General features: G+C 32.8%; 1 protein-coding gene across 8 annotated transcripts in view; it reads right to left on the bottom strand.

The window, feature by feature from the left end:
• The window catches only part of LOC145260645 (protocadherin-like wing polarity protein stan), a 450,806-nt gene that overhangs the window by 92,407 nt on the left and 335,899 nt on the right, over positions 1 to 22,500 (bottom strand). For all 8 annotated transcript variants that reach the window (XM_080118975.1, XM_080118974.1, XM_080118979.1 and 5 more), the window contains exons 18-22: positions 21,927 to 22,139; positions 19,305 to 19,485; positions 14,392 to 14,538; positions 10,678 to 10,783; positions 8,659 to 8,835 (exon numbers count right to left, since the gene is read on the bottom strand). In XM_080118975.1, coding sequence (XP_079975101.1) covers positions 8,659 to 8,835; positions 10,678 to 10,783; positions 14,392 to 14,538; positions 19,305 to 19,485; positions 21,927 to 22,139 — 824 coding nt within the window. The remainder of the gene's footprint in view (positions 1 to 8,658; positions 8,836 to 10,677; positions 10,784 to 14,391; positions 14,539 to 19,304; positions 19,486 to 21,926; positions 22,140 to 22,500) is intronic.

Here is a 22,500-nt window from a genome sequence, read left to right as displayed (position 1 = left end):
ATTTCTATAACATAAACAATGGGGAATCAACAAACTGTTATATTCCTAAATACTTAGGAAATAAAGACAAACGTGAGTTACACCGAGTGGTATGTGTAATGGGGTTTATTTATAATACAGAAACGTAAGGCTGCTCGCCTAAGGTAAATAGAAGTACATAGTAACAAGTATGGGGAAGAAAGTCTGATAATCAACACGTAAGACTATCCGTCTTACTGCGACTGCTTGTCTGCCGCTGTCTGCCGCTGTCTGCCAAACAGTCCAATATATATATACAGTTTGTAACCGGTGTATAGCCAGTTATGTTCCTTCACAACACCTCCCCCTGAAGCTGAAATCTTCCTGATTTTAGCTTAAATACCTCTTCCTTTTAGGGTCAGGGCTTAATCTCCTGGTAACTTTTCTCTTTCTTGCGCTTTTCCTTCTGGTCAGCGTTACCCGGGGTAAAGGTTTCTGTCCAGCCCGTATGGTCGGTTCAGGCGAAATATTCATTGTTTGCGGTACACACGCTGGTTTTGGTATATCAAAAATATCGCACAATGTTTCCATTGGTGTCTCTTCCACATTTGGAGACAGTCTGGGACGTATTTGATTTCTGTGTCTTTTGCAGACAAAACTTAATCCTTGGATGGTATAGACCATGCTCCCAATCCTTTTTTTGATAATACCTTCAACCCACTGATTTCGTCCATTTTGAAAATTTTTGAAATATACATTTTCACCTGGGGAGAAGCACTTGGTATTAAGGTTTTCTTTTTTGAAAACTTTCTTTTTCTCTGGTAGCAGCCTATCGAAGACAGATCTTATCTTTCTTGCAAACATTAGCTCAGCCGGGGAAGAATTGACATTATTATTAGGATTTGGTGTCACCCTGTAAATTGCTAAAAATGTTTGAATACATTGTTCGTCTGTGTCCGTAGTAAGATTTTTCTTAAGTGCCCTTTTAAACGTATCTACAAATTTTTCGGCCAACCCATTCGATCGTGGATGGTACACAGGTGTTGTCATATGTAGAATATTTAGTGAGTCACAGAATTCTTTGAATTCATGAGCAGTAAATGCTGTTCCATTATCGCTCACTAAGGTTTTTGGCACTCCAAAACGGCTAAAAATTTCATTAAGCGCACTCACAGTGTTTTTTGCTGTTGGATGTCTAAACTTAAATATTTCTGGCCATTTTGAAAAAGAATCTACAATAATCAAGTAAAAATAACCATTTATAGGTCCCGCATAATCAATATGCAGACGTGACCAGGGTAGGTCCGTCTTTGGCCATGGCGTCGTTTTTACTGGAGGATCTCGAGCTGCTAATTGACATCCTCTGCATGTCTTGACACATTTTTCAACTTCCTTGTCCATACCAGGCCAGTACACATATCCTCTCATAAGGGATTTCATTCTCGAAATGCCCGGATGACCTGTATGAAATTCCTTCAGAATTTTCCTCTGTAACGTTAGTGGAATTACGATCCTCTCACCATACATGAGCACATCTTCACAGATGGAAAAAGGCGTTGTTTGATCTACCTTTTTATTTTTTTTTATCCATCCCAATTGATTTTTCATTTTCTTAATGAAAATGTCATTTACTGCCTCTTTTTTTATTTTTTCGAAAGTTACCGGAAGTTCACGTATCATATTACACATTGAACTTGTACATTCACTTTCGTCTTTAAGCGCAGCAATTACCGTTTCTTCGAAACTTTCGCTTCTTTTAGGGATCAACCGTGATAATGCATCTGCGTGTCCTAACTTTTTTGAGGATACATGTTCCATCTTAAACTGATAGTTTAAGAGGGTTACAGCCCATCGCTGTAATCGATTTGCAGTATGTGTGGGAATGCCTTTCTTTGATCCAAATATGGTAAGTAGGGGTTTATGGTCGGTTTGCAAAATAAAAGATCGTCCATGGAGAAATCGATTGTACTTTGTAATTCCAAATATTATCGACAGCGCCTCTTTTTCAATTTGGCTGTAATTTTTCTCCGCTGCAACCAACGTTCTTGAAGCATGGGCGATAGCTTTTGTCCTACCATCCTCATACTTGTGAAGTAATACAGCGCCAACACCGTAATCACTGGCGTCCGTTGCTAGTATTAGTTCCTTTTCTGGATTGAAATGTGCCAATGCTAAGTCTGACAGTAGACATCTTTTGATATTTTGGAAAGCAGATTCACATTCCTTATTCCAGTTCCATTTAACACCCTTTTTCAGTAACTCGTTAAGAGGAGCTCTTAAATTATGTATGTTAGGGATGTAAATTGCATAGTATTGAACTAATCCCAAAAACGATTTTAATTTTGTCACTGAATCTGGAGCAGGCATCTTTTCAATTGCTTCAGTCCTTTGTGGATCCGGTCTTCGACCCTTTTTGTCGATTATTTGACCTAGATATTTAATTTTTTTCATAAAAAAATCGCATTTTTCTGGGCTCAATTTAAAACCAAATTCCTGTATTCTTTTGAATACTTCTTTTACATGCTTCTTATGATCTTGCAAATTTTCACTTTTAATTAGGATATCGTCAAGGTAGGCCATTGAAAATTCCAACCCTGCCAGCATCGTGTCCATAATTTGCTGGAAAATAGCCGGAGCAACCTTTAATCCAAAAGGAAGCCTCTTTAGCTTAAAAATGCCCTTATGAGTATTTATGCCTAAGTATTTGGAGCATTCATCGCTGATCTTAATTTGCAAGTAAGCATCTGAGAGGTCTATCTTAGAAAAAATTTTTCCTCCGTTAAGCTTAGAGAACAGATCTTCTGCGGACGGAAGGGGATAATTATGGTCCAATAGACAGTCATTTAAACCCGTTGAAAAATCTCCACAGACCCTTATTCTGTTATTTTTTTTCTTTACATACACGGTTGGACTTGCCCAATCTGTGTGGTTAACTTTTTCAATGACTTCCAGTTGTTGAAGTCTATCCAACTCTTTTTCGATTGCGTCCATCGCTGAAAAAGGCACATTCCTTTTAGGTTTGAATACTGGAGTGGCATTTTTCTTTAATTCAAATTTTGCCTCTGTCTTAATACAGAGTCCTAGTCCTTCGGCAAAAACATTGGGAAATTCAGTTTTCAAATCCTTCAGGAAGTCTTCCCTTTGGTTTGCTTTTTCTGCAGTTAAAACGTTACAAAACGAATTTATGGGTTTCTCCCATAAATTAAACAGGACAATCCAATCTACCCCAAACAGGCATGTATTCTTTCCTGGTACGACGTACACTTTGGATTTATGAGTCTGGTTAGCGAATGTCACTTTGCATTTTAATTCTCCCTTGAACTCTAATCTTTTGCCGCACACACTTCTCGCCGTCTTTCTGGTTTTCGTTAATTCAGGTCGACCTATCCTTTTCCATATATCTTCATTTATAATACTAATATCTGCACCGCTATCCAGAAGCAATGTAACCAGATGTCCATTTATCCGAACATCAACATATTTCCGTCTTTCGCAGCTTTTTTCTTTATTCATGCGAAGCGTATTTACATTATCGGTCCCTTGTCTTTTCTTCTGGGCACAGTATGTTCCCTTGTGACCTCTGAGACCACATTCATAACATATTTTGTTCCTAAACCAGCAGGTCTTATTGTTGTGTCTTAAACTACCACAACATTTACACTTTAGCTTTGGGTCTTTGTATCCTTTAAGGATCCTGTGTTCTTGGAACCTGGACTTTCTTGTGGTCCCTTGACTTTTTACTTGCTGCACCTTAAAAATATTTTTCTCTTCAATGCGAGTGTTGTCTTTCTTTATGTTAATCAGACGTTGACACTCTTCAGTGACTTTTTGCAATGTTATGTTAGGATCCGCCTCCATAATTGTTAGGATCCGTGAACGTATATCTTTGTCCCTTGGTGCTGTGAGACCTTGTACAACGATTAAACATTTAAATTGGTCTGCGGAAATTTCATTCAATTTAAATGATTCGCATAAACAGTTCACAGTGCAAGCATATTCTAGATAGTCTTCAGCTTCTGCCTTCTGAATGTTCAAACATTTGTATCTAGAGTGAAATAGGCTATCCCTTTTATCAAATATTTTCGACAAGGTACTAATTGTTTCCTCGAATGAAACCTCCTCCGGTTTTTTTGGTAGAATTAGATTTGCATACTTGGTGTTTTCATCAGTACCCAGTTTTTGTAGTAGCAGGGTAACTTTTTCCTCATCGGTCCAGTCTAAACATCTTTTCGTAAAAATTGTTTCGTATCTTCTGTAGTATGCAGGGAAAGTAACACCAGTATCCGGGGAGTAACGAAATTCCGTTAGTGAATTCGAAATACCCTCGGCAGAAAAATTAGTCTTCTTCCCGGTCGACGTTAGAATTAGCTTTTCTAAATTCTTTTGCTGTGTCGACATTTGTCGTTGTAGTATGTTTGTTTGTTCTTGTTGTGCCTCTAAAGTTTTTTGTGTTCTTTCTTGTTGTTGTTGCAGCTGTTGCTGTAGCTGTTGTTGTTGAATTTGTTGTTGTTGTTGTTGTTGCGCTAAAAATTGTTGAGTCATTTTTGTCTGTTCCTGGATGCTAAGGGCTAGAGCCTTAGTTAACTCTGCTAATTGTTCCATGTTAGCTTCTAGTACAAAAATGTCTTTTCGAATTCTACACAATAATTCCAAAGAAAAATCGTAAATTTACGTATATCGTAAATTAGTAGCAATATGCAGACACAACACGTTTCAACAAAGTTCATCCATAGTAATTCAACAGGCTTTGTAAAATAATTCTTTTTTTTTTTTTTTTTTTTTTCAACAACGTAAGTTCATACACAAAATATTTCTTACTTCCCACGACAAATAGTTCCAATTATTTATATAAAGGCAATAACAAACAATTAATTTTCCAAAAAAAAAAAAATATATGGCTGCCGTTCCCACGTGGCATAAAATGGTACAATAGTCGTTGTATTTATATTTTTTCTTTCGAAACTCGTAATCCTTTAGTGTAGTTTCGAATTCAACTTGCGACCATTTTTTTTTTTTTTTTTTTTTTTTACTTGTCAAAATAAATATAAATTCCACTTTACCTTGAACATGTTTCTATAATTTCTTGTGAGTTCTTTACGAAGAAAAATCCGTACTTTTCGCTACTTTAGGTAGGAAAAATTTTTAAATTCATTGACGCACGTGGTCAAAAATCCTTGTGTAGTTTGTTTTTTTCGTAAAACAAAAAATCCTTGCATTGTACACAGTCCTTGGTACGGTAATTTATCTCTGTTAAGAGAAAGAACATCCTTTCGTCGCCATTGTTATATTCCTAAATACTTAGGAAATAAAGACAAACGTGAGTTACACCGAGTGGTATGTGTAATGGGGTTTATTTATAATACAGAAACGTAAGGCTGCTCGCCTAAGGTAAATAGAAGTACATAGTAACAAGTATGGGGAAGAAAGTCTGATAATCAACACGTAAGACTATCCGTCTTACTGCGACTGCTTGTCTGCCGCTGTCTGCCGCTGTCTGCCAAACAGTCCAATATATATATACAGTTTGTAACCGGTGTATAGCCAGTTATGTTCCTTCACAACACAAACCATGAAGTTTTTTGCTCAGCAACCGAGAAGGCTAACATGCTTGCCAATCAGTTTGCCTCCAACTCCACACAAGATCCTGCTAACCACCCTCTCCCAGACTTTCCTTTGCGGACAAACGCCACACTTGACGATCTGAAAATCACCCCTTCTCAGGTGCATGCCATTATAAAAAATCTTGACACTGCAAAAGCATGTGGACCAGATCTCATCCCGGCTGTGCTATTAAAAAAGTGCTCTGCCGAAGTAGCTTCAATCCTCTCCAAACTTTAAAACAAATGCCTTAATGAATCTTGCTTTCCTGCTTGCTGAAAAACCATTTCTCTAGTACCAGTTTTCAAGAGTTCTGGCGAAAGAACTGACCCAGCAAATTATCGCCCCATTAGCCTCCTCCCATCTTTTGCCAAAATATTTGAGTCCATAATTAACCAAGCTCTAGTCCATCACCTTACAGATGCTAAACTTCTGACCGACCAACAATATGGATTTAGGCAGGCCCATTCCACAGCAGACATTCTAAGTGTAATCTCTGAGCGTATATACCATTCACTTGACAAAGCAACGGAGGGTAGAGTGGTAGCTCTAGATATATCTAAGGCTTTTGACAGGGTATGGCACGAAAGTCTTTTCAGGAAATTCAGATCATACGGTATCACTGGAAGAATACTTAACATAATTAAATCCTTCTTAGATAAGAGAAAAATCCAGGTTGTCCTTGACGGTCGTACATCTAAACAATATGATATAAATGCGGGAGTGCCCCAGGGATCTATCCTTGGACCTCTATTATTCTTAATATTCATAAATGACCTCCCTGACAAAATTGTCTGTGAGATGGGTATATATGCTGATGACACCACGCTCTATAACAGACACGACAGGAAAACAAATAAACACATATCTAAAGAAATGGCAGAAACACTAGAGGATGACCTCCAATCTGTAGTAGAATGAGTACAAAAATGGATGGTCACATTCAATGCTGCCAAGACTAAACTTGTTTCCTTCAATAACTTCAAGAAACCTTCTCTACCACCAATAGCAATGGCCAAAGACTCTTTATCTGAAAGCACATCTTTTAAACTCCTCGGCCTAACATTAACATGAAACATGATTTGGAAAAATTACATTGAGAGCATTGCCAGGACCGCTGCAAAAAAGGTAGGTTCTCTCTACCGTGCTAGAAAGCTACTGACCTCTGAAAGTATCCTGTACCTCTATAAGGCCACCATTCGCCCATGTATGAAGTATTATTGTCATATTTGGGCCGGTGCATCTGCTACTAGTCTCTCGCTCCTAGACAAGGTTCAAAAGAGAGTCGCCAGCCTAATAGATCCTGAACTGTCATCTAAGCTTCAGCCTCTGTCCCATCGACGCAATGTAGCATCCCTCTGCCTGTTCTACAAGTACTTTAACGGTGTATGTTCCGACGAGCTGCAAACCCTCGCTTGTACCCCCGTTACGTAAATACCCCCGACAAGCAGCAAAATCCCACCCCTTCACAGTTGAGATCCCTAGATGTAAGAGAGCCTTCTACTCCAGTAGTTTCTTCCCCAGAACCGCTAGACTTTGGAACTCCCTGCCAGGTTCCTGCTTCCCCAACTGTACTGACATGCAGAAGTTCAAGTGTAACGTGAACCGACATCTTGCTGCCCAACTCCCCACCTAGTACCCCTGTAGCCTGTGACCCTCATAGTAGCCCCCTACATCAAAGTGGCAATGTAATAAAATAAATACAATATACTAGCATAGAGGCTTGACGTTGCCCGGGATTGAATTAGGATCAACAAATGTTCCACACTTCCAATAGTTTTGTCATCAAAATCTGTGAAATAATCCATTCAGCAATCAGATGGATTGATTGCCTGCTCTAGTCAGGAACCCACCGTGGTGTACCAGAAGGAAGCTCACATGCCTCCTTGTAGTAACTTAGTCCACAATACATGTAGTCTACATTGCACTGTAGAGAACCTACTGTTGATTTTATAAAATTATTTTTATATAATGGCTTGAATTAAAGTTTAAAATGCAAAATGTCAAGTATCATGGTTCAATTGTGCTTCAAACAGAAATAATCATTTTGAATGGACCCCTGTCTTATCAAAGCACCTACTGTTGATTTTTTTATGTTGGGTCTTACTGCTTGTGCAGTGATAATGACTGCAATTTAAGTTTAAAATACAATAGTCAAATATTGTGGTTCAATTGTGCTTTAAATAGAAACATTCATTTCAAACGTGCCCCTGTCATATCAAAGAACCTATTTTTGATTTTATATGTCGCATCTTTCTGCTTGTGTGGAAATAAAACTTCTCAAATGTTAGGCTGTATAAGATGTTAACTTTTTTTTTTTTTTTTTTTTTACATAGGCATCACCACTTATCAAGGCCAAGAGGCCACTCAAGGATAAGGGTTAAAGAGTGTACAGTAGACATTGGACAATATAGTAATCATTAGTAATGAAAATTTGGTAAATTTGATAACTTATATAGAACGGCTCATCAAGAACTTATTTACGTTAGACTTGAACACAACCATATTGTAGTCAGCCGGAAAGCAGGAAAACGGAAGACATTGGTCAAAATCGCCTGTTCATTCTTTCATCGGAGTTTTTGATTATCTATTATCGATATTTATCAAAGTCATTTCAATAGGAGACCTATCTAAGAACACTGCCAGGCACATAAAATACCTTCATGTGAAATTTCATAAAAATCAACAAAGCCGTTTATAAGTTCATAGGGAATAAACGCACACACAGACAAAGTCCCTTTTATAGACTAGAAGTAGATTATTCATTTTTTGTAGGTCAAGTTTGTGTTATTATGTAATAATTTTGAAAGAATTTTCTAACTCTTTTCGAGAATAATCTTAGTTGTCTGTGTGTCTGTTCAATCTTAAGTTCAGCTAGAGAGGAATAGGTAGAGGAGAAAGTGTGGTGGTGGTAGTAGAGAGTATTTTGTTACACTTTTGTCCCAGGCAACGTCGGGTGGCCCTGCTAGTTATTCACAAGGTACAATTTCTCCCAGTTGTCGTTTTCTTCTTTACAAATTCGTAAGTGGAAGTCGCGTTCAATGGAATTAATGCCCTTTAACCGAAAAAAAAAAGAAAAGAAATAAAAGAATTGATACAAACTCCTTGTGTAGTGGTTGCCAGTAGACACATTGTGGACTGCTTCGGTTGTGGCTGGTAAGTTGTTTGAACGTTATGTTGATCGGATCGGTAGTCTGGCCCTTGATGTGGTGTTTACGGTTCTGGAGGATCAGACTGATCACAGGCGTGCCGATCGTCATTGGACGTTCGGGAATATTTCTGGAACAAAGATGGAAATATTTTAGGACACAGAAACGCGCATTTCTATAAAAACTAGTTGAAATACCTGCCCTGAGATGTTTCTAGAATCTATTATTGAAAGCGGTAAAAAGAAAGGAGTTTTAAGATAAATATATTACATATATGTTTTAACCTCTATTTTGTTTTTTTATCACCCCCGAACAATATATAAAATGATTTTTCCTAGACCTTTGTCCTACATAGCTTCTTTTTTTTTTTTTTTTTTTTTTACTAAAAGCTAAATAATTAAATATATTTCATTAATGATTTGTGTCAAATATTTCTCTTAAAATCTTGTTAAAAATCTCGTTAAAAATATATTTCTAAAAATTTCAATCGATTTCATCGATTTTAATATTTAATCCTGGTCAATATTTTTTTTTTTGTACCTGTAAGCATTGAGTACACAAAAATTGCAGTGGAATTACTGGTAGGTTTAGAAAGAACAACTAGTTTGTTTGCAAGAAATGTACGATAACAGTGACGAATGTAGACTCAGATATGGAAAATATATATGTGAATGGTAAAGTTATTGAGGTTGTCCAGAAAATTTCTTACCTTGCTGACACCATTGGAGTACATGGTAGAGTAATTGCTAGTGTAATAGCAAGAATTAAGGGCAAAGTTACAAAATACTGGCAGTTACAATTCTGTGTAGCCATTAAATATTTTGTTTGTTTTTTGTTAAATATTATATGAGAAATCGTTTCTAGTTAAAATCTATTGAGAAATACACATTTTGCATTGAGAAATACACAATTTAAATATATAAACATTAGGTAAAGTTATCTAAGCTATCGAAAATGGCCGCCCATTTGGACCATATTGGATAACTTTACCTTCTGTTTACATATTTAAAATGTGTATTTCTTAATGCAAAATGTGTATTTCTCACTAGATTTTGATGCGAAACGATCCCTCATATTATTTAACAAAAAAAAAAAAAAACAGACAAAAAATATTTTTTTGAATACACAGAATTTTTTTTCTCGCAATAAACACATGTCGTGATTTAACGTATTTGCCAAATTAAGATTGAATGGAGCAAGTTCAGAAAAAGCACTTTTCATTACTAACCAGCAGAGCATTACCAATGTAAACCAAAGGAAGAGTCTATTAAAAATGTGCCGAATGGAGGTAAAAACGGAGGTTAGGGAGAGGGACAGGGGGAAACGAGAGAAAGATATATAGAGGAATTGGGATAGGTAGGAATTTAGAAGTTTTAACATAAAGATACATTTTCAATCAATTTCATCAAATTTAATATTTAATCCTGATCCATATTTAATTTTTTTTTTCTTGGCACCTGCAAGCATCGGGTTACACAAGAAGTGCAGTGGAATTACTGGTAGGTTGAGAGATGGTAACAAGTTTGTGAGAAAAGCGCAAGATAATGAAGTCAATTATATATGTGTGAATGGTGAAGCTATTTAGGCTGTTCAGAAAGTTTGTTACCTTGGTGACACCATTGGAGCACATGGTGGAGCATGCGCTAGTGTGATAGCAAGAATTAAGGGCAAAGTCACTAAATAACGGCGTGAGTATAAACTCACACCGTTATTTAGTGCGAAAATGAAAATTCTGTGTAACCATTAAACATTTTGTTTATTTTTTTAAAATATGATAAGAGCAATCGGTTTGAGTTAAAATCTATTGAGAAATACACATTTTGTATTGAGAAAAACACGTTTCATATTGAGAAATAAACACTGATGTATGAAAGTTAAATCCTGTTAATCAGATATCACAGAAAATAAGGTACAACGTTAAACTAAAAGCTTAGATATGTCTACAACTGTACAATGCAAATCGAATATCTACCTGACAGTTTGGTCATAGTGATGAGGCAGCACTTCACCGAGGGTGCGGTATATCATGTAGCCGATAATACCTTTGGGTGTTGGTGTTAATGGCGGCGATTTTACATCTGGAAAAGACAAAGAATCGTAATTGAAGAACAAATTTTATTTTCGAAACATAAAATTTTACCTTTTAATATTAAACTAGTAAATATTTAAATATTTTTAAAAAATATTTAAAATATACATACTTAAATAACATTTGAAATATACATACTTAAATAATATTTAAATATTCTTAAAAAATATTTAAAATATACATACTTAAATAGCATTTGAAATATACATATTTAAAAACTATTTTAAATATACATGCTTAAATAATATTTAAATAATCTTAAAAAATATTTAAACTATATATACTGAAAAATATTTAAAATATACATACTTAAAAATATTTAAAATATAGATATTTAAAAAATATTTTAAATATGCATACTTTAAAAAATATTTCAAATACACATACTTAAAAATATTTAAAATATACATACTTAAAAATATTTTAAATATACATACTTAAATCATATTTTAAATATACATAGTTAAAAATATTTGAAATATATATGTTGAAATAATATTTTAAATATATGCACTTAAATGATATTTTAAATATACATTTTTTGATAATATTTTAAATATACATGTTTAAATAATATTTTAAATATACATACTGAAATAATATTTTAAATATACACACTTAAACAATATTTAAAATATACATACTTGATAATAGTTAAAATATACACACCGAAATAATATTTTAAATATACAGACTGAAATAATATTTTAAAAATACATACTTAAATAATATTTAAATGTAAATACTGAAATAATATTTTAAATGTACATGCTGAAATAATATCTAAAATATACATTCTTAAAAAATATTTTAAATATACATACTAAAATAATATTTTAAATATACATATTGAAATAATATTTTAAATATACACACTTACAAAATATTTAAAATATATATACCTATAAAATATTTTAAATATACATACTTAAAAAATATTTTAAATATACATATTTAAAAATATTTTAAATATACATACTTAAATTATATTTTAGATATACATACTTAAATAATATTTTAAATATATATATTGAAACAATATTTTAAATATACGCACTTAAATGATATTTTAAATATACATATTCTGATAATATTTTAAATATACATACTGCAATAATATTCCAAATATATATATTTAAATAATATTTAAAATATACATATTTAAATAATATTTAAAATATACATATTTAAATAATACTTAATACATAAATACTGAAATAATATTAAAATATACATATTTAAATAATATTAAAATATACATACTTAAATAATATTTTATATATGCATACTTAAATAATATTTTATAGAAAAATGACTCTAAAATAATAGATACGAAAATATTATATTTAAGCGCATATTCCACGACCGGACATCACAGAGCGACCTGGTAGTCTCTCTCTCTGTCTCTCTCTCTTTTATATATATATATATATATATATATATATATATATATATATATATATATATATATATATATATATATATATATATATCGTGTGTGTATTTAGGCAGCACTTTTTAATTTAAGTAAACAGTGTTAAAAATAACGGAAAGCTTTTATTTAATTCAATTTTTTATTATAATTTTTTCAATTTTTCTCATGATCTTTCGTTGTGTGAAAAAAAAAAAAGCAAAGAAGCAATATCGAATCAAATTTAATTAAAATCAAACTCAACTCAAATCAAATTAAAAAGTTTGACTCATGTCCAAGTAACCTACATCTAAAATTTCAAGTGTTTACACCCAAAATTTGCGGAGGAGTTTGGTAGAGTTTTCAAATGTCAAATCGTTGAACTATGACCCCTTGCCAGCCAAATTTCTGATCGCAAACCGATTAAAAAGATTTTCCTACATCTTAATACCCTTTATGTCAAATCTCGAGTGTATAGACTGAAAATTGACAGAGTAGTTTGGTAGGGAAATGGGCACACACACACAGAGACAATTTCACACATTATTTTTATTATTATTATTATCATTTATTATTATCATTATTATTATCTTTTATTAATCTCATTATTTTTATTATTATTATTATTATCTTTTATTAATCTCATTATTATTATTATTATTATTATTATTATTATCTTTTATTAATCTCATTATTATTATTATTATTATTATTATCTTTTATTAATCTCATTATTATTATTATTATTATTATTTTAATATCTTTTATTAATCTCATTATTATTATTATTATTATCTTTTTTATTCACTAGGAATAGTAACACAGACCATCATCAAAGATTTCTCTTTGCGAACAACTTGTGGTGTTCTCCGGAACTTGAGTGACAGCAAGTCTCCCCAGGTTTCCAGTACTCTTCACCTCTTTCGATAACCTTTGCAGATGAATTTTCATTATTGCAACAGCCGCTTGCCATTGATTTCTCGTTAGCAGCCACGATTGGCTTTCACTAGAATTTGGATGGCAATAAGCCTCCTCAAGGTCCCAGTCCTATTTGCACTCATCCAATGGTGAGTGCTTTCTCCCCTCGGTTTTTTCATTATCCTTGACCTTCATTTATTTGGTGTGGCGCCTTTTTATAGCGACATGTGGATAAAAAGGGGGTGGCAGAAGGCTGGGGTACAGGAAGGGTTAACTTACAATCATAAAGTTTTAGTTTTCATGATTCCATCTGTATTATTATTATTATTATTATTATTATTATTAGTAGTAGTAGTAGTAGTAGTAGTAGTAGTAGTAGCAGCAGGAAGTGGGAATATACTTTATGTAACATTTCAAATCTTTGGACGAAAATTTGTCTGAATAATTTTGTAGAGGCCGAAGAGATCAATTTGTTTTAACTTTGACCCCTTAACATTTATTATTTTGGTCTCAAATCAAAACACAAAGTTTTACCCATATCCAAGTTACCTACATCTAAAATTTCAAGTCTTTAGACCCAAAATTGGTGGAGGAATTCGGTAGAGTCTGCAAAGGTCAACTCTTTCAACTTTGACCTTTTGGCAGCCAAATTTTCGCCCCAAAACTGATTAAAATGCTTTTTGTATGTCTGAATACCCGTTAGTGTATAAATTTCAAATGTTTAGACTAAAAATTGGCTGAGTAGTTTGCTAGAAACCGCAAAGGTAAAATCTTTTGAACTTTAACCCCTTTGTCAGCTCAAACTTTTGACCCAAACTAATTAAAAAGCATTCTCTATCTCTGAATACCCTTTATGTAAAATTTCAACTGTTTAGATCAGAAATTGGCTGAGTCATTTGGTAGAAACCGCAGAGGTCAATTTTTTTTTTTTAACTTTGACCCCATAACATTCATTTTTTGTGGCTCAAATCAAATTAAAAAGTTTTATCTGTGTGCATGTAACCTGCATTTAAAATTTCAAGTGTTTCGACACAAAATTGGCGGAGGAGTTTAGTAGAGTTTTCAAAAATCAAATCGTTGACAGCCAAATTTCTGTCCGAAAACCGATTAAAAAGATTTTCACAAATCTTAATACTCCTTATGTCAAATCTCGTGTCTGTTGGAGGGGGGATGGGGGTGTTTGTCTTAAGATGAGTTCACCCCGAACTATTTTTATGACTCACTCTCTCGATATGTTTTGGTATGGAATAACAAATCATTTAACTTACCTATACTTCTCTCGGTGACCAGAAGTGAGCGTGGTATCTGGATGTGCGTTTCCTTGTCAAACATGTCACTGTTTGGTACAATGTTGTCATATTTCGGAATCTGAATAGCACTTTGGTTTCTCATGTTGATCGAATCAATTGCAAGAACTACAAACAGAAAAGAAAGGAGTATATATATATATATATATATATATATATATATATATATATATATATATATATATATATATATATATAACTGATTTTTAATTTAATTATAATTTGATTTTTAAATTTTAAATTATCAATCACATCAAATCAAATTATAATTAAATTAAAAATCAGTTTCACAAGAAGGAACAACAACAAAATCAATTATCTGTACGATCGTTTCGGAAAACCGTGTTTTTATTGTGGTAGACATCAAGTTACGGACAATTATTATTACATATAGTTTTTTTAATAAACAAGATCTCCTCGTCAGCAAATTTTAAAGGGTTTTTATTAAATCTAAAAGACACCATAAATAAACCTAGCATTAAAAGTAAGGCAGATGTATCTTTTAGTTTTTCGCCTTTTGAAATCAGGAACTATGGTTAAAATACTCATATGTGATGTTTGCTATAGCTTTTCACCTTATTGAATATAATATATATATAGTGGAAATGGTAATTAATAAAAACTGAAGAAAGTGTTCAATACTGTTGTAGAGCAAATATGCGTTTTATTTTTTATTACCGTATCTTTCTGTTAAGTTACATTATTGTTTCAGCTACCCGGCCGTTTTTTTTTTTTGGCCATCTGTAGCTTCCTCAGACTTTTACAGAAATATATATATATATATATTGGTATATTTAGGCAGCATTTTTTCATTCAAGCAAATATTATTAAATGCGGAGACACTTTGCTTTATGATTCTTTTTTTTTAATTTTTCGATTTTCCGTTTAATCTTTTTTTGTATCAAAATAAAAATTATTAATAAAAGTTCCATAGTTATTGCTGTCATGAGCGCTTTCGATTCGTCCACGAATCATCATCAGGTGTTGAAGTAAAAGTGCGAAAGAGCGAAAATGAGAAATAAAAGTGAAAACTAAAATATGCAGTAAACGGCGATAAGTTAAAATATATAGAGTCGATGAAAAGTCGATTAAAAATATAAGGCAAGCATATATATATATATATATATATATATATATATATATATATATATATATATATATATATATGAGAAAAGAAATTAAAACTGTAAGTTGAAATTTACAATCAATTGTGTATTGAGCTTTTTTATTCGGTTGGGATTAAAATGTCAATGGGAAAATTATTTCCGACAAGCATTTAGATAGGGGTGCAGTTTCGTATGGATACTTAAATTCATCGCTAACAAAAACAAATAAAAACATCTATATATAAATACCGGTATTTATATTAGATCGAAGTTTACCATTGCTTATATCAGGTAAACATTGCATCTGCTTTGATTTCACACACACACACACACACACACACACACACACACACACACACACACACACACACACACATATAACATTTTTGTTCCTTAGAAACGCTGGTTAAGTTTGAATAAAATAAAGTACGTATTAAATACATTTGAAGCCAAAAAAAAAAAAAGAAAGAAAGACATACTGAAGATGGAGTATATCTTCGAAATATATTTATAATTTTCAATATGAATTTCAAACAAAATAAATGTCTGTTTATTTTGTAATAATGCGTTGTTTTGCTTCAAACGTATATAATACGTATTTCATTTTATATATAATGATTTTAACGTCTTGTCAGACGAGTCCCACTCCCTCGGACACGTAAAGTCCATGAGCCCAAAAATGACTTTTTTTTTTAGTCCTACTGGTGAATTCATACGCTCAAGCAGGCATGACACTGAAGACGGTCATTGAGATCAATTATTACATGCTTCCAGCATTTCAAGCCTCCACACATCTCAACTTTTCCATCGCCACAGGGCCATTTTTATAGACAAATGCCTGAGGGAGTATCTATACACAGATGATGTTACAGAGTCTTAGTTTTGTACGACAGCTAAGTCTCTCTCTCGGTTCAAAATGTTGAGATCCAGCAACAAGCAAGAGCAAGATAGCCAGCAACAAGTTAAACTGTAGACCAGCTTAATGTGGATACTGGTCTTCCGCTTTATGGTTTTTTAAATCAAAGATTTGCTTCTCCTAGAAAGGTTGCCTTCACCACAGCTAACGGAAGCCCTCTCCACCCCAACACACACATACATACACACAAACACACACGGTGCTAGTTGGCCGTTGACCTCGAAAAAGCGTTCATTTGTCCTTTGGAAGGTCTTGTTTTTAATCTTTCAGGGAGACTAGCCACACTCCTCACCAAACAAGTCTGGTGGGAGAACCAGTTTACTCGCCGGTGACCCGATCATGAGGCAGGTAGGGTTACATGGTACCAGACATGACATGACCTGACATATTTTATATATATATATATATATATATATATATATATATAGCCTGTTTATTATACAAACATGCTATATATATATATATATATATATATATAAAGGAGCGACCTTAGTCTGGTGAGGTGGTCTCCTTGAATTAGGATTCCACTGAAACATGTATGCACATATGTAACCAATAATGTTTGTATAACAGACTATATGCCAGCTTTGTCCTCCATTGAGTACTCTTTAATAATCACAAGGGTTTCATTGGATTTCTCTGGGAAACGAATCTATACAGTCATTATGCATATACATATGCTTATGGAAAAATCTGCCACTATATATGTGTTGTTTTTGTAAAATATGCTTTTTCGATTATATTTCTCTGTTTTGGTATACCATTCTTTTTTGTTTAGAAGCTCAATGTATGTTACAAATTACAACAGAGCAAATATAAAACAATATGACACTAGGACAATATGACCAAAGATAGCTCCGAAACACACAATGTTAAGTCTTCTATGAACTTTTTTCTTCTTGCAGAATTATATTGCCTTGCAATTTTTTTTATCCAAGCAGAGAATTTCTAATTTTTCTGAAGAGTATATGCATGAAAAAAAAAAAGACGGAATTGATGTAATAATAACTGTTTGCTTCTGTGTAACAACAGGGATCTGTAAAAAATGTACTGCAATTTTAACATGCTGGAGGAGCTGTTTTGCATGAAAAATAAATATTTGGATCTATGTATGCAACTATACTGTTATTCTTAAAACATTAATGGATATATTTTCCAGTATTTATTTCAAAAGTACTCAATACAAAGCAGAGCTTAAAATAATAATAAACATAGAACTTTGAATGGCTACACAAATGCAATCGTTTTTCTATCATAATTGTGCTGTCATTCAAAATTGTATGTACCTTTTGAATATGTCTTGAGATCAGTCCTCACTGATTTGTTTGTTTCTGGTTGTTCAGTGTCAATTAATAGCAGTCTTGCTTTGATTGAAAACATGCTCTTGAAAGCGATGTAATGTACAACTTAATGACAAAGGATATAGTGTGTAATTTATGAAATTGATTGGAATTTGAATTTTGTTCCTGTACACCAAAAACCGATAAATGCTCTAGTTTGACTTGCTAGTCAAAATTAAATGTTAATTTTGTGGGATGGAAGTTGTCGATAATCAAATTCAACTGGCAAACTTAATATATACGAGCAAAATATTTTCCTTCAGCAGATTATGTGCTGCAACCTTGGGATATGCTATCCTGGTATCCTAATAATCTAGCATTAAGATAAACAGCTCCCCCTTTTTCTACCACACATATAGGCACATATAAGGTAGAAACCAAATTACATATCTTAACACGGTAATACTCTTTAATCTTAATGAGGGGGTGTACATATTGATTAAAATATACATCTTGAAAATCTTTAATGATAAGTCCTCTGTAATATGCTCGTTTCATTATTAGTTTCAGGTTTCGCAACATCATTAATCCCAACCTCCTTTTAACAGAAACCAAACTCCAATCACAACTTACCAGATTATCAAAACGACCTGAAAAGGCCACAACTTACCAATGTTATCAGAAACGACTTGGAAAAGTCACAATGTAATAATATTATGGGAAACGACTTGAAAGGGTCACAAAATTTGCAATATTATCAGAAACGAGTTGGAAAAGTCACAATATAATAATATTATGGGAAACGACTTGAAAAGGTCATAACTTATCAATATTATCAGAAACGACCTGAAAAGGCCACAACTTACCAATGTTATCAGAAACGACTTGGAAAAGTCACAATGTAATAATATTATGGGAAACGGCTTGAAAAGGTCACAACTTACCAATATTATCAGAAACGACTTGGAAAAGTCACAATGTAATAATATTATGGGAAACGACTTGAAAGGGTCACAAATTACCAATATTATCAGAAACGAGTTGGAAAAGTCACAATGTAATAATATTATGGGAAACGACTTGAAAAGGTCACAACTTATCAATATTATCAGAAATGACCTGAAAAGGCCACAATTTACTAATATTATCCGAAACGACTTGGAAAAGTCCCAATGTAATAACATTATGGGAAACGACTTGAAAAGGTTACAACTTACCAATATTATCAGAAACGACTTGAAAAGTCACAATATAATAATATTCTGGGAAACTATCTGAAAAGGCCACAGCTTACCACTAATATTAGAAACAACTTGAAAAGGCCACAATAAAACAGTATTATGGGAAACGACCTGAAAAGGCCACAATTTACCAATATTATCAGAAACAACCTGAAAAGGTCACAACTTACCAATATTATGAGAAATGATTCAATAAGGCCACAAATTAACAATATTATGGGAAACGACTTTAAAAGGACACAAATTAACAATATTATGGGAAACAACTTAAAAAAGTCACAAATTATCAATATTATGGAAAAAAAACGACCTGAAAAGTGCCACAACTTACCAATATTATGGGAAACAACTTGAAAAGGCCACGACTGGGACAAAGCCATGCTGGTTGCCAGAGTGTGCATGTATTTCTCAAAGAGCATTGTAAGTTCCATTGCTCCTCCATCTTGATTCAAATAGTTCCACTCTGACCTGTACTGTGATGTGTAGGTATAACTCAGAGCTATCAGCATGTTCTACAGTAAAAAAAGAAAATCGAGAACATTATTGTTGTATAGCTTTCACATGCAATGAACGGCAGACTAGAAAATAATGTAAAAGAGGATATTACACTTAAAACATATATATATATATATATATATAACTACTTAATTTACTCACATAAAGTTGATATACGAAAGTATAGATTTATGCGTAAACTTTAAGTATTTACTTCAAAAGTGCTCAATACGTAGGTAGAGCTAGTTAGTAATTTATAAAATATATATGGCGATTAAGCCACACTGAATATTCCGTGTTTCATCCACTCTAGGACTCTTCAGGCTTATGCACTCTATTTAATATGCCCACTTCAAAATAAATGTCTAACCATCTGAAGAGTGAATGAAACACGGAATATTCAGTGTAGCTTAATCGCCATATATATTTTATAAATTACTATATATATATATGCAGGCATGTATAGACACGACATTGACATGACAATGTTTCAATCTAAGTTATAAGGTAGGAGGGGAGGGGAGGACAGTAGCCCTAGATATATATAAGGCTTTTGACAAGGTATTTAAAAATATTGCGGTGGCAAAAGTGCACAAGTACCAACTTTGGTCGAAATCGCCTGTTCCTTCTTTCATTGGATTATTTCGATTATCAATATTTATCGAGGTGAAAGTGTACTTGGAGACCACCTGAAGACTTACCTTTAAGAAGTTGATTATGGCAAGGTTGAAAATAAAAAAATGCCTTTCGGAATAAACACCCCCAACCTCCCCATGTTAAGAACGGCTGTCGGAATAGACACCCCCAACCTCCCCATGTTAAGAACGGCTTTCGGAATAAACACCCTTTGCAGGCTGGACAACCAGTGCACATTGACCATCTTTGGGTGGTTCCCCAGTGCACTTTCACCCTTATCGAAGATATTTAGATACAACACCTAAGAACACTGCCAGATACATAAAGTACATTTGTGCAAAATTTACTAAAAATTGACTCAGCCATTTTTGAGTTCATAGGGAAGGAACTCACAAAGTTCCTTTTATATAATAGTACGTAGAGATAGATTAAAAAGAACATTATATATTAGCTGGGTCGCCCATCGATACCTTCGGTTTCACTTAAACTCAGTTAATGCTATCAAGTGTACTTATAAAACATTAACGTTTAATAAATAAAACACTAAATAAATCATTTATATAGCAAAAACAAGTATTTTTTAAAATAACACAAAACAAGTATTTTTTAAAATAACAAAAAACAAGTATTTTTTAAAATAACAAAAAACAAGTATTTTTTAAAATAACAAAAAACAAGTATTTTTTTTAAATAACAAAAACAAGTATTTTTTTAAAATAACAAAAAACAAGTGTTTTCAAAATAACAAAAAAACAAGTATTTTTTTTTAAATAACAAAAAACAAGTGTTTTTAAAATAACAAAAAAACAAGTATTTTTTTTAAATAACAAAAAACAAGTATTTTTTTAAATAACTAAAAAACAAGTATTTTTTTTAAATAACAAAAAACAAGTATTTTTTTAAATAACAAAAAACAAGTGTTTTTAAAATAACAAAAAACAAGTATTTTTTTAAATAACTAAAAAACAAGCATTTTTTTTAAATAACAAAAAACAAGTGTTTTCAAAATAACAAAAAAACAAGTATTTTTTTAAAATAACAAAAAACAAGTAGTTTTTAAAATAACAAAAAAAAACAAGTATTTTTTAAAATAACAAAAAAACAAGTATTTTTTTAAAATAACAAAAAACAAGTATTTTTTAATTGATTAACAAAGAAAGATAAATCATATCACCTTTTAAATTGATATAGTGTTAAAAACTTAATTTCGACCATAGTAGGGCTGGATGATCCAAGATGGGTCCTGTTTAAAGGTTGCAAAATGATTGCTATTTCACAACCCCAACTCGGGAATCAGTTAACCGCTAGTTGAAAAAATATGACGTATTGACTCTCTGGTGAGATGTAGGACTAGTCCCAAAGGGAACCAACGCCCCCCACATTCCGCAGAGGCCCCCATCCGCAGCATGCCTCACACCATGTCCAGATTTGGAAGGTGCATATACGTCGGCAAGCCACGGGTAACAGTGAAAGTGCTCACCGAGGTACTGCTAGCAATCTATCTCGTCATGTAACCCTTTAAATGCAGTATGAGAAAACTATTGTCAGACAGGGAACACTGCAGAACACGGACGACATCGGATGAAGTGGCATTGACCAAATGACACCCAAATGACGACGACCTGGCCCAAGGCATGTTCAATATATAACCAAGAACCAGGCACCCACCAGTTCTCCCCGTAACAACGTAAAATGACAGAGTCAAAAACGTCTCAGGGTAAAACCGACCGTCTCGGACCACAACCCCCTTCTTGGTATTGGAGGCTCCCTTATTTTTTCCCCCCCGCAACAGTTTAAATAAAATCAACAAAAAAAAACTTACCTTGATAAAGCCGCGGTCCTGTTCACTTGTAAGACTCAATCCTTCCTGTTTGTTCTCGTATCGAAGAATCTCCATGATAAGGTTTAATACGATCTTTAAGTCATTTCCAAAATAGTTTCGAGCTGATTCTTTGGCTGCCTTGGCCAAAAGTCTCATCAAAGTCTTGGAGACGTACGTATTGATCTTCAGGCTGCCTTTCTGTATCTGCTGCAACTGGAGAGGATGAAGAGGAAAAAAAAAGTGGTTAACGAAGATGGAACATCTTTTCTGTATTTAGCAGAGAAACGAACAAATGACTACACAGAAATATATATATATATATATATACATATATACATGTATATACATACATATATATACATGTATATACATATATATACATATATATATACATATATATATATACATACATATATACGTATACATATATACATATACATACATATGTATGTATATATATATACATATACATACATATATACGTATATATATACATAAAAATTAATATATACGTATATATATACATAAACATTAATATATACGTATATATATACACATATACATACATATATTA

Source organism: Euprymna scolopes, chromosome 36 (assembly GCF_053919585.1).
Source record: "Euprymna scolopes isolate OS-2025 chromosome 36, ASM5391958v1, whole genome shotgun sequence".
Lineage (NCBI taxonomy): Eukaryota > Metazoa > Mollusca > Cephalopoda > Sepiida > Sepiolidae > Euprymna > Euprymna scolopes.
The sequence above is the reverse complement of the archived record's forward strand: the minus strand, read 5'-3'. Positions and strand labels throughout refer to the sequence as shown.